Here is a 16525-nt window from a genome sequence, read left to right as displayed (position 1 = left end):
CAAGAAAAAAGAATACTTCCTTTTCTCTGATTACTCGTTTATTTCCAAATAAAAATAATTACATTAATAAAAAAACTAGCGTCTCAGATTCCTATCTTTTAATTCCTCTTCAGCGCGATGTTAACAATATGTACTATAAATTACGTTACAATTTTGGTTATATCCAATCATAGACTTGAATTTGATCACGATTTTAATTGAGAAAAATCTGAGTTTTGAACGAAGAGTTCTTATTAAGTAAAAGACTCGTCTTCGTGTTGTTTATCAAGCGACAAAAAAAATAGCTTGAATTTACAGAGTAATACGGAGGGCTTGCATCATACATTTGCAACAATAGTCGATTTATCGAGGATGAAGCGTTCGTTCATATATTTATATGTTTATTATCATCGAATCAATCGAATTTATCCTCGATTGAGTCTGTGTTTACATCTTAAAAATCGAAAATATATTTATGCATTTCATCAGTGAACTTCAAACTAACATGAGAGACACATAATGTTATTAATAGCATAAAGAGTGGAATCTGGTGAGTGCTTCTGACTACTAATTTAAGCATAAAGAGCTAATTTGCGTGTAATGTTTTTCGATATTTTTAGTCGAATTGTTAGATTTGCTGTAACCTAATAACCCATTAACACAGCACACCTATAATAATTTGAAGTACTTTTAGAAACAATGCGTTTATCAGATCTCGGCAAGATGCAATTTATACCAAATTTTCCGGATAACTTTCTTGATAAATCTTTTTCTATTATTAGTTGTTTAATCAATTATTGTAGTTAGAAAAAAAAAATTCTTTATAATATTTGGCGGGAAACAGTTTGCAAAAATTTAGTAAAATCTTCTTCAGGCTCTAAATTCAGAAGCTTGCAAGATACATCCCAAAAGTTTTTGGCGTATTCATCATTTGCCGCTTTTCTTCGTGGAATGGCGACATTACAGTCTCTACAAATATGAAAATGAAAAAACAGCGGAGGAATATTATGTATTATAAAAATAAAATTTATAGATATCTCTATATAATGTATGGCATGTCCTCACGAATAATAAAGTCCGGTCTCATTAGCTGTTTTTTCATCTATTGAACAATATATAGTTGTTTGTGCACCTTCTTCAACAGTCTTAAAAGCCCATGGTAAAACCCATGATAAAAAACTGTAAGAATAACTTGCACCTGGAAAAATTGTACTACTAGCGTGCTGTGTTATCTCCGTTGGCATATTACCAGGATGCAAAGAATATACGTTTATTCCATGAACATTAGCTTCTGCAAATCAAAGTAATATTTTATACAGGGTGACCCATTTTAACTTAGGCAGCCAAATAACTCGAAAAATAAGCACACTACGAAAAAATGGTTAGAATCAAAATTTCGTCATTACGAGGGGGACGTACAATGACGTTAAAATCAGCCCCCCCACCCCTCCCCCTGGGCGGTGAGGAGGGGCAAGTTTGAAATCTTAAATGGAACCCCCTATTTTTCATTGCATATTCTTGTAGCTTATCTCGAGAGCTTTCCAAAACACTATAATTAAATACCTTTTTATTAAGTACTTTTTGAGTTATAAGGCTTAAAATAATTTCTTAATTTTACATAAACCATAAAATATCTAGTAAACCATTCATTTTTCGATTATCTTACCTTCATACTTTTATGTAGAAAATAAGAGGAATCAATTGGTGTAAAGAAAACATACAGTTGTTTTTAAGAAAAAATATGGAATTGTTAATTGCAAATTACATATTTTTTCTTAGAAATAACTATGTGTTTTCTTTACACCAATTGATTCCTCTCATTATTTTGTACATAAAAGTATCAAGGTAAGATAATCGAAAAATGAATGATTTACTAGATATTTTATGGTTTATGTAAAATTAAGAAATTATTTCAAGCCTTAAAACTCAAAAAGTACTTAATAAAAAGGTACTTAATTATAGTGTTTTGGAAAGCTCTCGAGATAAGCTACAAGAATATGCAATGAAAAATAGGGGGTTCCATTTAAGATTTCAAACTTGCCCCCCCTCACCGCCCAGGGGGAGGGGTGAGGGGGCTGATTTTAACGTCATTGTACGTCCCCCTCGAAATGACGAAATTTTGATTCTAACCATTTTTTCGTAGTGTGCTTATTTTTCGAGTTATTTGGCTGCCTAAGTTAAAATGGGACACCCTGTATAATTAATTCATTCTCGCGTGTTTCACTTTCCTTTCTTTTGTCGATCATATTTTCGTGAACTATTTCGTGAATTATCATAAAATATAACTTTGTTTATAATATTACTGTTTAATCGACGAGCGAGTTCTCTTGTAAAGAGAATGTTTGCCAGTTTACTTTGGAAGTAACTTTTGAGTGGGCCATAAGATTTTTCTAGATTAATATCATCAAAATCTATATCTCCAACTGTAATAAAATGCTTTTCTTATATTTATGTTCTTATATTTATGCAAATGAAATTAGAGCAAGTATATTTTTTTTCGGTAAATAATAAAACTGATATTACGGGGTTTTATTACATACAAATATGAGTAAATGATGATACATTGACTATTCTGCAACCTGGGGAAGACGCTTGCATTTTTGGCAGCAGTAGAAGCGTCAAAAGAAAATGTCCAAGATGATTCGTTTGGAAAGTCGTCTCAATTCCGTCCTCTGTTTTTTCATATGAAATCGCAGCCACTCCAGCATTGTTTACAAGAATGTGAATGGCTGCTTCTTTCATCAGTAAATTTTTAGCACAATCTTTCACGCTCTTCAAACTACATAAATTAAGAAAATAAATTGCAAGTTCACCCGCACCGTTTTGATACTCGTCTTTTTTAATTCTAAAAACATAAAAAATAGCAGGCATCTGGATTATATTGTTCTGTCATTCGTCGCGCCAAATATTTGATGAAAGAAGTATAGTTTCATATGAAAAATAAAAGAAAAAAAATGAAGGAAGATTTCGTTTTAATAATAAATATGCCAATTAAATAATTACTGTTAATTTAATTAATTCTTATAATATGATTTTATATATTTACCTGGAAGGTGGATTATTCTTTATATCTTTAACTGCTTCGTTTGCCTTTTCCATGTTTCTACAGGCCAGAATTATCCTAGCGCCTAAATGCATACGTTTGTTTATATATATATTTACGAAACTTTTAATTATTAGAGTAAATATCACAATTGGAAAAATTACATGTATTTATTATTCATAATTTTCAAATTAGTTATAAAATTTATACATTTTTAAATTAAAATTCTATACTATATATCCATTCAGAAGAGTAACGCGTCAATTCAATATTGATTCAAAGTCTAAGAAGATGATCTTATTTAGCTTACTCATCAAATTTAAATATATTTAAATTATCATTCCATATTATGTACTCATATAGTTAGAAGTGTGATGTCTTGTCAAGATTGATTTGATTATCTGAATAACTGCAAGTTGTTGTTCTAAAGGTCGATTCACGCAACATCTATTTATGATTTTTTAGCGTTTTGTAATATCTGAGATTGTCTGTTATAAATGTTTCGTAAGTGAGATTTTTCTTATTAATATCAATAACAAATATAATACAATATATCATAATAAATACAATCGAATGTTATTAATAATAAATATAAATATAACATAAAAATAAATATAAATATAACATAAAAACAAATTCATGAACAACAAAAATTTGCGCAGTAAAATTTTGAATATAAGGGAATATTTGTATCTATATGAAGTATGTATGATGTATGTTATATATTATATTATATCTCACACAAAGATAGATATATTCTTATATCACCGAATTAACCTTTATAATATTACACTTCTGACTGGATACATAATATAGCATTTAAATTTAAAAATATATAAATTTAATGAATAATATAAATACGAGATACAATTTTTGGATCGATGTTTATTCTTGGAATGGTGATATTTACTTTAATAACTAAGGTTTCTAAGGTAAATATTGAAACATAAACAAATATAATGTATATAATATGTTATATAATAATAATAATAATAATAATAATAATAATAATAATAATAATAATAATAATAATAATAACAATAATAATGCACACGTTTGTTTATGTTCAGGTATTTATAAAACCTTAATTATTAAAATAAATATCATTCGGAGAATGAATATCAATCGAAAAAAATTATATCTTATATTATGACTCGTCAAATTTAAATATTTCTATAATTCTAAATTAAAATTCTATACACATTACGTACATAATGTATATGTATATGTGTGTATAATTGTACATGCATTATATTCTCATTTCAAAAAGAATTCAAAGCTTAAATTACCAGAAGGATAAATTATCATGTTTTTAGAGATATTACCTCTTCCATAAAAATCTCTGGCAGTCTCCTTACCAATACCACCACTTCCTCCTGTTATTACAACAGTTTTTCCATCAAGTCGTACATTACTTGTACACATTTTCTTAAACAACCCCATTACTTATGATACTTTTTGTCTAGGATGTTATCAACAGTAATATATAATTAATTACATTGGATTCACTTACACGATATCAACGACACTCTATTCAATTTTGCAATATGCATAATACGAAGCAATCGCTCTTTATATACTGCTTATATAACAAATAATTGCGCATTAAATCTGCGCAGCAGGAATTCACACTTTTCTTACTCATTTTATAAATATGTATTCATAATATGCACACAACATAGTAGTTATACATGTACAGTAAGCGACAACGATTCTTTCCTAGACGGAGCAAAAGGAGCGTAGAATTACGTCTGTTAAGCTAATATAACAAATTTCAATTTATAAAAATTGTAAAAATTATACAAATATTTTAAAATTCTTTGCTTTAATAAAGACTTGTGTGAATAAGGGATTATTTACACTATATATTTTTCGCCCACGAATCGCCAGAGTCGATCAGAAAGAAGATATTCACTTGCATTCGATAATCGGAACATTAATGCGATGGTTTTCTCTATCTCAAAATAAATGCAAAATACTTTCTCTTTCCCTCATTTAAGTTCAAATGCATTCGTTCATTTTGGAAGAATCTATATTCTAGATTCTCTATCTATATTCTAGATAATCCTGGAATTCTCGCGATGGCCTTAAAATCTCGGTATGCATTTTAACAATTGTATAATGAAAGTTATTCGATATAATATAGAAACTATAAATACAGAATGTCCCAGAATATTCATGATAATGCTCGTAAGCGAGTAGAGTACAGTATATTGAACATAAAAATCCTTTACGATTTTGCAATTTTCGTAATAATTATTAAAATTTTAATTTAAAAATATGCAAACGCCCATTTCGCATGGTCAGTCTTTGGGATATTTATTCTAGGGATGTTAGCGGCGTGTGTCACATGTTAACGAAAAGTTTGACCGTATGTAAATCGATTCTTGTTTTTTCGTTGCTATATGACACTTGTCTCCGGTATTCCTTAGAGCGCATTCTTATGATTTAGCCACATTTTAGTCGATGTTCTTTAATTCATCCATCAAAATTTTATATGGTTGTTTGCAAAATAGGACTTTCTATTTTTAATTCAATTTAGCGAAATCTCTACTTATATATTTTTAGCAGAACATCTTATACCATCTTATATTTTATCTCAGACACCCCGTATATAACTTGAATTTGCATATATTTCATATTTCTTTTACTTTTTTATTATTTAGACATTACTATTAAAGAAAGACACTGGCAGACATCGCAAATATACATATGTCACTTTTCAGTTGGACATATTCATTACAAATATAATACAGAATTGTCGACTTTCAAATTGTGTATACTAAGTGTATATAAAATTAAGAGTTATACGTACATATAATTTATTGTTCATTTTTTTGACAATGCAATATATAATCTATGCAATATGATTAATAGACATATGATATGTCTATTAATACTAAAATGTATGAATTCGAGATATACAAAAAATGAACATAAAAAGAATATTTATATATTTTCTATTTTTTTCGACAAAAATTATAATATATGATAAAATAAAAATTCACTATAATGTATAAATAGAATTATTATACTAAATTTTCCTAATAACTTTTTTGATAATTCTTTTTCTATTATTAGTATTTTAATCAATTATTGTAGTTTAAAAAAAAATATTTCTTTATAATATTTGGCGTGAGACAGTTTGTAGAAATTTAATAAAATCTTCTTCAGGCTTTAAATTCAGAAGCTTGCAAGATACATCCCACAAGTTTTTGGCGTACTCATCATTTGTCGCTTTCCTTCGTGGATTGACGACGCTGCAGTCTCTGCATAAATAAAAAAAAGGAAGAGAAAGAAACAGCGGAGGAATATTATGTATTATAAAAATAAAATTTATAGATATCTCTATATAATGTATGGCATGTCCTCACGAATAATAAAGTCCGGTCTCATTAGCTGTTTTTTCATCTATTGAACAATATATCGTTGTTTGTGCTCCTTCTTCAAGAGTCTTAAAAGCCCATAGTAAAATCCATGATAAAATACTGTAAGAATAACTTGCACCTGGAAAAAATGTGCTACTAGCATGCCGTGTTATCTCCGTTGGTATATTACCAGGATGCAAAGAATATACGTTTATTCCATGAACATTAGCTTCTGCAAATCAAAATAATATTTTACATAATAAATTCATCCTCGCGTGTTTTACTTTCCATTATATTGTCGATCATTTTCTCGTGAACTATTCGTGAATTATCGTAAAATAACTTTGTTTATAATATTACTATTTAATCGACGAGCGAGTTCCCTTGTAAAGAGGATGTTTGCCAGTTTACTTTGGAAGTAACTTTTGAGTGGGCGATAAGATTTTTCTAGATTAATATCATCAAAATCTATGTCTCCGACTGTAATAAAATGCTTCTCTTATATTTATGTTTAGAATAATCGTAGAAGTTATAGAGGGTGTAATAAGAATATTCTTATTTCTTCAAGTAAATGATAAAACTAGTATTATGCGGTATTGCTACATACAAATATAACCAATTGATGATACATTGACTATTCTGCAATCTGGGGAAGACGCTTGCATTTTTGGCAGCAGTAGAAGCGTCAAAAGAAAATGGCCAAGATGATTCGTTTGAAAAGTTGTCTCAATTCCGTCCTCTGTTTTTTCGTACGAAATCGCAGCCACTCCAGCATTGTTTACAAGAATGTGAATGGCTGCTTCTTTCATCAGTAAATTTTTAGCACAATCTTTCACGCTCTTTAAACTACATAAATTAAGAAAATAAATTGCAAGTTCTCCCGCACCGTTTTGGTACTCGTCTTTTTTAATTCTAAAAACATAAAAAATAGGCATCTGAATTATATTTTTTTGTTATTTGTCGCGTAAAATATTTGTTGGAAGAAGTATAGTTTCATATAAGTAGTAAAATAAGATAAATGAAGGATAAAACATTTCGTTTTAATTTGTAATTATGCAGCTGCCAAATAAATAATTACCATTAATTTATTTAGTTCTTATAATATGATTTTATATATTTACCTGGAAGGTGGATTATTTTTTATATCCTTAACTGCTTCGTTTGCCTTTTCCATATTTCTACAGGCCAGAATTACCCTAGCGCCTAAATGCACATGTTTGTTTATATTTGAATATTTACGAAACCTTTAATTATTAAAGAAAATATCACAATCGAAAAAACATCTATTTATCTTACTATTACATCTATTTATTATTCATAACTTTTATATCATTTATAAAATAATAAATTTATACATTTTTAAATTAAAATTCTATACTATATGTATATCCAGTCAGAAGTGTAACGCGTCAATTCAATGTTGATTCAAAGTCTAAGAAGTTAAGAGCCAGATTTTTATATTGTGAGATTTATAAATAATAAAAACTAAAAACTAAACATTACATGCTTATTGTATTTATTATCAAAATCTTGTTAATTTTTAATCATTTTTTAATCTTCACGGAATATTTATGTATTGCATATCTAGCTAAACATGTTATCTAATCTAATCTTGTTTTACTTTCATTGCTTCGGTGATATTAAATGGAAAATATTCTTTTATGAAGTAAATTGTTCTAAAAATAGCTATTTAATAGATATTTAATAGATTTTTAATAGATATTTAATAAATATTTAGTTATCATGTATAGCTCTCAACTTCAAGTTGCTCTCTTAGAAAAATAATGTTTAGTTGCAATTTTGTCAAAGGAAAAGTTGTTTCTTTTGGCACGAACTATCGCGCTGTGCATTTCTCATCCGTAAATTTTGATACAGTCTGTATATATATATATAGAGAGAGAAAAAATTCGCAAGTGGCATTGCATGTTTTGCAAGTCTATAATTTAAAAATTTTAAAATTTAAAAAGAACAATTTCAGAACATACAAATGTTTCGGTCCCTTTTGGATCCTCTTCAAGGTGACAATGTTGATTTAATAGAAACGTACAAAAGAACTTTTAGACTATTATACATAGATAATAATATAAAAATAAAAACAAACGGAAAGTAATGCTGTACAAGTCAAATAATAAAATTGTAGAGTAAACATCGATATCGCGGTCGGGTCGGTGAAGATAACTGATAAAGATTTTAAATTATGACTGGGTAATATGCCAATTAAAATAATGCCAATTAAAATAACGCAAAAACTATATTTGTGTCGCAAGCGCTGTTTATTTTAAATTTCGTACGATGTCATAAAAACATATTTCTCATCATCCTTCGCAATAGACAGTCTGTTAAATTCATAATCTTGTTTATTTAAAAAAAATTTCAATGTTTTAGGATAAATTATCAGTTTTAGAATATATATTCTTTAAGATATTACCTCTTCCATAAAAATCTCTGGCAGTCTCTTTACCAATACCGCTACTTGCTCCTGTTATTACAACAGTCTTGCCCTCAAGACGTGCATTACTTGTACACATTTTCTTAAAAGACCACATTATTTATGATACTTTTCTAGGATGTCACCAATATACAATTAATTATATTAAATTCACTTACACGATGTCACTGACGTTCTTTTTAACTTTGAAGTGCGTTTAATGCACGTTCTCTTTATATACTGCTTAATTTCATAACAGGTGACAGTTGCGCATTAAACCTGCGCATTAAACCTGCGCGAAAATATGCATACTTTTAAAATAGGAAACTGCTTCTTTTTATTTAAAAGTATATATGTATACATATATACAACATTTATAATTATATTTATTTTTATTATATCTGTTTTTAATATTTATAATTCAATTAACGCATATGCATATACATACAATACTTTTTATAATTCAATTTTGTTTTTTGATTTCGTATGTATTTATTAGGTAATTGTATTGTAAAGTTCAGTCAAATAATTGCTTAATTGATATCACTGGTATATATTTACTTTTATACATATCCAGTACTTTTATATCCATATTTAGTATTGCAACAAATTTTTCAATTTATAAAAATTGTGAAATTTATAAAAATAATATAATTCTTCGTTTTAATGAAGGAAATTGAAGGAATTACTTATACCTCCCCCTACTTGAATATTATTAAATCTAAATGTTTTTAATTATTATTTAATAACTTTTTGTTTGTTAATAACTTTTTATTTAATATCTTTTTTCATATTTTTAGTATTCATTGTATAAATATTATTTCTATTTAAACAAACAAAATTGGTATACGTTTTTCACGTATATTGTAGAAGCTTTATTCTTGTTCTGAATAATATGCACTTCAAGTCAGGCAGCTCTTTTTTATATAATTCCTGATATATTTTTAATTAAAAATATATGAACTATAAAACCGAGAATTATAGAATGTTTTAGAATATTATTCGATCTTAATGCTGAGTTTATATTTCTTGTAAATCAGTTCGTTTCAAGTTATTATATGTCATTTCATTTTTCGTCAAATTTTTACTTTACGTAGAAAAATGCTTATATGTATATATAATGTGATTTATAATGCTATAATAACTTACATAATATAATAGACAAAGCCGTGTGTACTAATGCAATTAATTTAAAAATTAAATCGAAATTGTCAAATAATAGCCATAGCGCGATAATTGGAGCACAGAAAAAAAATAACACTTCCTTTTTTCTGATTACTCGTTTATTTCCAAATAAAAATAATTATATTAATAAAAACTAGTGTCTCAGATTCCTATCTTTTAATTCCTCTTCAGCGCGATGTTAACAATATGTACTATAAATTATGTTACAATTTTTGGTTATATCCAATCATAGACTTGAATTTGTTCACGATTTTAATTGGGAAAAAGTTTTGAACGAAGAGTTCTTATTGAGCAAAAGACTGGTCTTCGTGTTTATCAAGCGACAAAAAAATAGCTTGAATTTACAGAGTGATACAGAGGGCTTGCATCATTTGCAACAATAGTTGATTATTTATCGAGGATGAAGCGTTCATATATTTATATGTTTATTATCATCAAGTCAACCGAGTTTATCCTCGATTGAGTCTGTGTTTACGTCTTAACAATCAAAAATATATTTATACATTTCATCATTGAATTTCAAACTACAAACATGAGAGACACATAACGTTATTAATAGCACTGTTATTAATAGCATAAAGAGTGGAATCTGGTGAGTGCTTCTGACTACTAATTTAAGCATAAAGAGCTCATTTACGTGTAATATTTTTCGATATTCATATTTTTATTCGAATTGTTAGATCTGCTGTAACGTAACACATTGATACAGCACAACTATAATAATTTGAAGGACTATTGGAAACAATGCGCTTACCAGATCTCGGTGAGATGCAATTTATCGTCATCTACGCGAGGATAAACAAATTTTTTTAATTTAATACGTCATAATAATTTATAATATATATTGTTAACATCTAATATATATTGTTAACATGCTGAAGAAAGATCAAAAAATGAATCAAAACGTTCATTTTTTATTAAAATAATTTTTATTTTGAAATAAACGAGTAATTATACATATAGAAAGAAAGAAGTATTATTTCTTTCCTGCGCTCCAACTGTCGCGGCTCTTATTTGCCATTTTCGATTTAATTTTTAATTATTTGAGCAAAATTTCAAGTTTTTTTTTAATTAATTTAAAATTCCACTATTTTTTCTGTCTCTTACGTCTACAATAACTATAATAATTTAAAATATAAGAGATAGAATTACCAAAGAAACTTTTAAATAAAAATGAAAAAATATTATGTCTAATATTTCAGAAACTCAGATACATGTTCATATATCTATTTAAGCGTATGTGTATATGTGTGTATCAGCGTATTATCGTGCGTGTATATCTGCATATACAAAGTTATATATGGAAATCATGTAGAGTAATTATAAATTCTATCTCGTGTCAAAAGTGCAATAAGTTATTCCATGCGTATATCTCAAGAGTTAAGACAAATTCGAGACAAAAGTCGCAGAATAAGAGATTCTTCTTTATTTTCTTGCGACGTAGACTTTCAAAAACATAACTAACTTATTTCTGTTAACATATTTTTATGTCACTGATGAAACAAAAATAAATAAATATAATAAAAATAAATAAATAAATCGTAAATGTTCTATTATCTATTATTATGCGAATACGTATACAATTTTATATCTCTATTATATATTGAAAAAAAATAAAAAATATAATTATCTATTATTTCCAGGTATGTGTATGAAAAAAAAATAAAGGTATAATAATTTACGAATCTAAATCCTATCAAACTAGATTTCTTCCTCAATACTTTAATGTAATAATAATTCTAAAATTTTTTTCGTAATGAAATAAAAATAATATAAAAAAAAGAGATGAAAATAATTAACATCACAATCTATTCATCTACCATCTTTCTCCGGTGAATATTGCGATGCACAAATCCTAAACGTGACACGAGAAATAAGTGGCGCAATTTTTGGAACCATCGTTATACGCGATGCAACGTTTCATCGCAGCGTATGCATCAACAATTTATCGTCTATGAGATGCGGCTTTCTCAAAAGTTTATATAACTGCCAGCGAAAAGTGCGCTTTCGCGAGAATCGGCCATAAAGGAGATATTCACTTGCATGTATTAATGGGAGCATTAATGCGACGGTTTTTTAAAGTAAATGCAGAATTCTTTCACTCTCCCTCGGGTTTCGATTAAGCTCAATTACAGTTTCCCGTTTTAAAAGAGTCTATTCTGGATAATTCTGAAATTCTTGCGCATTGAAATTTTGTTAAAATGCATTTTAACAATTGTATAATAAAAATTATTCAATATAATATAGAGAATATGTACATATACTATAAACATTTTATATTCAATTACATATTATCATATTTATCATATTATTATCATATTATCATATTATCAATTACATATATACTATAAACATTTTATATTCAATTACATATTATCGACAGATATTTTGATATGATAAGATTCGCATGTTTCCATTAATATAATATAATTTAATAATTTTACATTTCATATAATTTCATATAAATTTACATCGAAGATTTTCTTATCTTCTTTATTTCTTTGTTTCTGATATGATTAATAGGGACAAATCGTGATGTCAAGAAAATCAACAGTATATAAATATATTCAGATAAGAGTATGTGCATTCAGATTTATTATATAACTTGATGAAGCATATATTTAGTTCCTTTTACTTCGTCTTTCGATTATTTAAACATTGCCATTAAAGAAATGGCAACTGGACATAGCAAATATGTGACTTTCTAATTAGACATAAATATTTATCACAGTATATAAATTATAAAGTAGTATTGTCAATACTTTCGAAATATCTATGAAAATTAGGAGTTATACGTGCATATATTTTACTGTCTTTCACTTGTGATGATACAATATTTAATCAATGGAAAACGACATAAAAGACTGATACATACTGAAATGTATGAATTTAAAATATATAAAAAATTAACAAAAAAATGTCTACATATTTTTTATTTTTTATGAGAAAAATTACAATATATAATAAAGTAAAGGTTTATTATAGTATATAACAAAAATTTTTAAATTTTTTAAAATTTTTCTGATAATTTTCTTGATAATTTTTCTCTTTTTATTAATTGTTTATTCAAATTTTCTTTCTTTTTTATTATTATGTAGAGACTATTATTATGCAGTGTCGCTAATCTACGAAAGAGAAAACGAAAAATGATGAATATACTAAAAACTTGTGGGATATATTCTGCAAGCTTCTGAATTTAGAGCCAGAAGAAGAGCAACTATCGTTTTACCATGATTGAAACTACGCGATCGACTGAATTCGCGCAAAATTCATTGAATGATATAAACCTTCGAGATGTCAGGTTACTCGCTCTTTGTAAATTGCATCAAACAGCTCTGGCTCGTAAATTTATGTGATGGAGAGAGACTCGATGAGGCACGCGCGTGGGTCAACTCCGGATTGACGATGTTCGTGTACATTTACCGCTTACATAAAGCCGTGTATAAATTCGAGTAAACGTGTGGTGCAGACTAGAATACAATGTATACCCTCAAGATTTCATGAAAGACTACAAATCTTTCTGTACAAGATATTATATAGTTACAGTTATATAGATATTATATAGTTACTATTATTACTCACAAGTTATGATAAATACGAATTTTATATATATATATATATGTGTGTGTGTGTGTGTGTGTGTGTGTGTGTGTTTGTGCACGTAGCTTTTATTATAGTTAGTATATTCATATTCATAATAAACTGGCAATAGTCTCTATCATTAATAATATAATTATATTATATCTAAAAATAATCTCTCTTGATTTTATGAAACGAAAAGATTATTTTTAGATATGATATAATTATAATATCAATGATAGAAACTGCTATTATATATATATATAAAATTCGTATTTATCATAACTTGTAAGTGATACTACATGATATTTTGTACAGAAAGATGTAGTTTTTCATGAAATTTTGAAGGTATACATTGTATATATACATTGTATATATATATATATATATATATATATATATATATATTGAAAATTAGTATACATACATATAAGATAAGAGAAAAAAAATTGTCTTTTTTCTTTCTCTGTTTTTCTTTCAAATATTTTATCTTGTTAAAAATAAAATTTGATAAGGATAGAATATCAAAAATAGGATATCTTTTTTATTCAGTATTTTATGTTGTGAATAAATCAAATGTTTTGAAAATTATATGCATACATATAGATACAATAAAAAATATCAAGCTCAACCTTTGACCACATCTATATATGTTTTACATCCAGATGTATAATCAAATCGATGCACATGTATAAATATGTAACTTGCATTAAATGGGTTCCGAATACGAGACTGGTATATACATATGTATGTGTCCATAATACTACGAATAGTATTGAGTACTGTTTGTAAAATTGACACAACAAAAGTGTAACGCACAATATAATTCACGTTATATATAATTCAAAAGTCAGTAAAAAATTTTTAAAGAATAGCAGACAGAAGCATTGAAAATTTTTTATCAGACAATATAGGACTGATATTGTGTTATCCTCCTAGAAATTCGACACGAAAGCCGAAAATGCTGCCTAATAGTTTGATATATTTAACACAGGATTATTAAAGTCATATTCAAAATTGCATTACACTACTAAAATTAATAATTAGAGATATCATCTAAAGAGAGATTCATCTTTCGATTCGTGAAAATATAAATGTACAGTCAGCACAATACTCTCTTTCAAAAATCGAAATAATTTCATCAATATCGATATATTACATCTGATACAAAAAAATATTTGTTCTCCTCTCCTTCCTTTTACCATCTCTTAAAATTTTTGCGTTTATTTTGATGATCTTGCATTTAACAACGATCTATTTTAGGGTATAATATTTTATAATGATGTATAAAAATGTGAAATATAAGTTAGCGATTAATGTAATCGGAGAACATTGGAATGTGCGAAGGTGCATGAATACTGACACACATATGCGAGTGATTCTCACGTACATGCAAATATACGGACTGTATGATAGTGCGGCACATATGCCAGATGATACGCTGCGGGATACGAGATAATTGTCACGTGAGATCCCGACATATTATTCGCTAATTATATACGTCAGTGTCACTGATATGTCTGATCATTTGCAATACAATTGATAATAATAACAAAATTAAAATATACTCTTCTTCACCCTGAATTATGTTAAGAAATGATTAAGATAATATGAAGTATGTAAAAATACATATGGGGATAAAAATGCTTATAAGAAAATATATGGAAATGAAGATAGATATATAATTGAATAGATCAATAAATACATCAAGGTTATCAAGAATTATTGTTGTCCAAAGTTAGATTAAATTTTAATAATTAATAACAGTTCTATTCTTGTTTTTTCATTTATTCTCTTTTATTTATCTGTTAATATTTGATTAGATTAAAAAAATGTTGAAACATTTAAACTACGTCTAATATATTTATAAATAAATAATCTCGTATGTAAATTAGTTTATTTATATATTTATCTTTTATTTCTCTCTTTCTCTCCTTTCTCTTTCTCTCACTTATCCATAACCTTCTCATTTCTCTTTTATCGCCTCTTTTTATATATATGGAGAGAAGAGGGAGGAAGAGGGAAAAAGGGAAGGAAGAAAAAAACAAAGAAGAGAATCAAAGAAATCGAAAATCTAATTTAAATCTAATACAAGATTTATAAATATTAGACGTAGTGTGGATATTTTTTTAATCTAATTAAATATTTGCGGATGAATAAAGTGATATCAAATAGAACTTATTAATTATTAAAATTTTATCTAATCTTGAGCAGAAATAATTTTTGGTTGAATTACTCGCACTTGTGCCACCTGATTACCCTTCTCTATTCATCATGACAGCGACGGTGGCGATGCAGCCAGCGATAGTGTAGATATAAACGGAGCTCGTTAGCGTTCTAAGGTCAAGTACCGATCGTCGCTCAAGCATGAAAGAATTCTTGGCTACGCGGAGATATTGCCAAGGCTGAAGTAAACAGGTGCAAAATTTACGAGCGTTACTACGAGAGAGCCTTCATACATTTCATTGCTTTATGTTCTCGTTGAAATATTATTTGCTTTTTACGCGATGTGTTCCCTTTTTTCAACTCAAGGATTTTCCATCTCTTCAACTGACGCTGTTTTTCTTCAATCATAGATATTGGAAAAAAAGTTGCAGTATATCAATTACGATGAAGGGCAACTTTATTATTATTAAAAATATCCAGAAAAAAATTTGAATTACATAATTTAATCAGACACAATTCTATTGTATTATAATACTTTTGATAAGTTTTTCCTATCATCTCGAATTAAGTTACGCGATAGCGATAACAATTATAATTTCACGAGAATATAATCAATTGTATTCTATCTCAATATTTTAGATGTGTTATCGAGAACTTCGTGCGATATATATATCAAAGAAATTAAAAACAAACTGTCCAAAGTATTCCAATGACGAAAACATTAAATTCGATTGTCTGTGGATCGACAAAAGGGAACAGAGAATTTATCCGCGTGTT

At 27.4% G+C, this 16525-nt stretch overlaps 3 protein-coding genes across 6 annotated transcripts in view; 1 reads left to right on the top strand and 2 right to left on the bottom strand.

The window, feature by feature from the left end:
• LOC105259468 overlaps positions 1-16525 on the top strand; it is a 237979-nt gene that overhangs the window by 33263 nt on the left and 188191 nt on the right. The window lies entirely within an intron of this gene.
• Positions 219-4589, bottom strand: LOC105253341 (retinol dehydrogenase 11). Of its 2 annotated transcripts, XM_025413069.1 has the most exons (6): positions 4348-4589; positions 3026-3107; positions 2520-2824; positions 2283-2402; positions 1045-1270; positions 219-948 (listed from the first exon to the last, which is right to left on the bottom strand). In XM_025413069.1, exons 1-6 carry the CDS (start codon positions 4463-4465, stop codon positions 801-803), a joined length of 999 nt encoding a protein of 332 aa, XP_025268854.1. In that variant the 5' UTR covers positions 4466-4589; the 3' UTR covers positions 219-800. The 2 variants fall into 2 exon arrangements, with proteins under 2 accessions (XP_025268854.1, XP_025268855.1); XM_025413070.1 differs by lacking the exon at positions 4348-4589 and having other exon boundaries at positions 2520-2865; positions 3026-3103.
• Positions 6124-9039, bottom strand: LOC105253344 (retinol dehydrogenase 11). Its single transcript, XM_011261315.3, has 6 exons — positions 8819-9039; positions 7512-7593; positions 6998-7302; positions 6751-6870; positions 6397-6622; positions 6124-6291 (listed from the first exon to the last, which is right to left on the bottom strand). Exons 1-6 carry the CDS (start codon positions 8934-8936, stop codon positions 6144-6146), a joined length of 999 nt encoding a protein of 332 aa, XP_011259617.2. The 5' UTR covers positions 8937-9039; the 3' UTR covers positions 6124-6143.

This window comes from Camponotus floridanus, unplaced genomic scaffold, assembly GCF_003227725.1.
Source record: "Camponotus floridanus strain SB8 unplaced genomic scaffold, Cflo_v7.5 scaffold6, whole genome shotgun sequence".
Taxonomy (NCBI): Eukaryota; Metazoa; Arthropoda; class Insecta; order Hymenoptera; family Formicidae; genus Camponotus; species Camponotus floridanus.
This window is presented reverse-complemented; position numbering and strand designations above follow the sequence as displayed.

Coding starts and splice junctions, on each gene's coding strand:
- LOC105253341 (XM_025413069.1), bottom strand. CDS start 4,465: ATGGGGTTGTTTAAGAAAATGTGTACAAGTAATGTACGACTTGATGGA. Junction 2,825..3,025: donor AAGAATAATCCACCTTCCAG/GTAAATATATAA, acceptor TTATGTTTTTAG/AATTAAAAAAGACGAGTATC. Junction 1,271..2,282: donor ACTCGCTCGTCGATTAAACA/GTAATATTATAA, acceptor TTTGATTTGCAG/AAGCTAATGTTCATGGAATA.
- LOC105253344 (XM_011261315.3), bottom strand. CDS start 8,936: ATGTGGTCTTTTAAGAAAATGTGTACAAGTAATGCACGTCTTGAGGGC. Junction 6,871..6,997: donor ATCATCAATTGGTTATATTT/GTATGTAGCAAT, acceptor ATTTTATTACAG/TCGGAGACATAGATTTTGAT. Junction 6,292..6,396: donor GAGACCGGACTTTATTATTC/GTGAGGACATGC, acceptor TTATTTATGCAG/AGACTGCAGCGTCGTCAATC.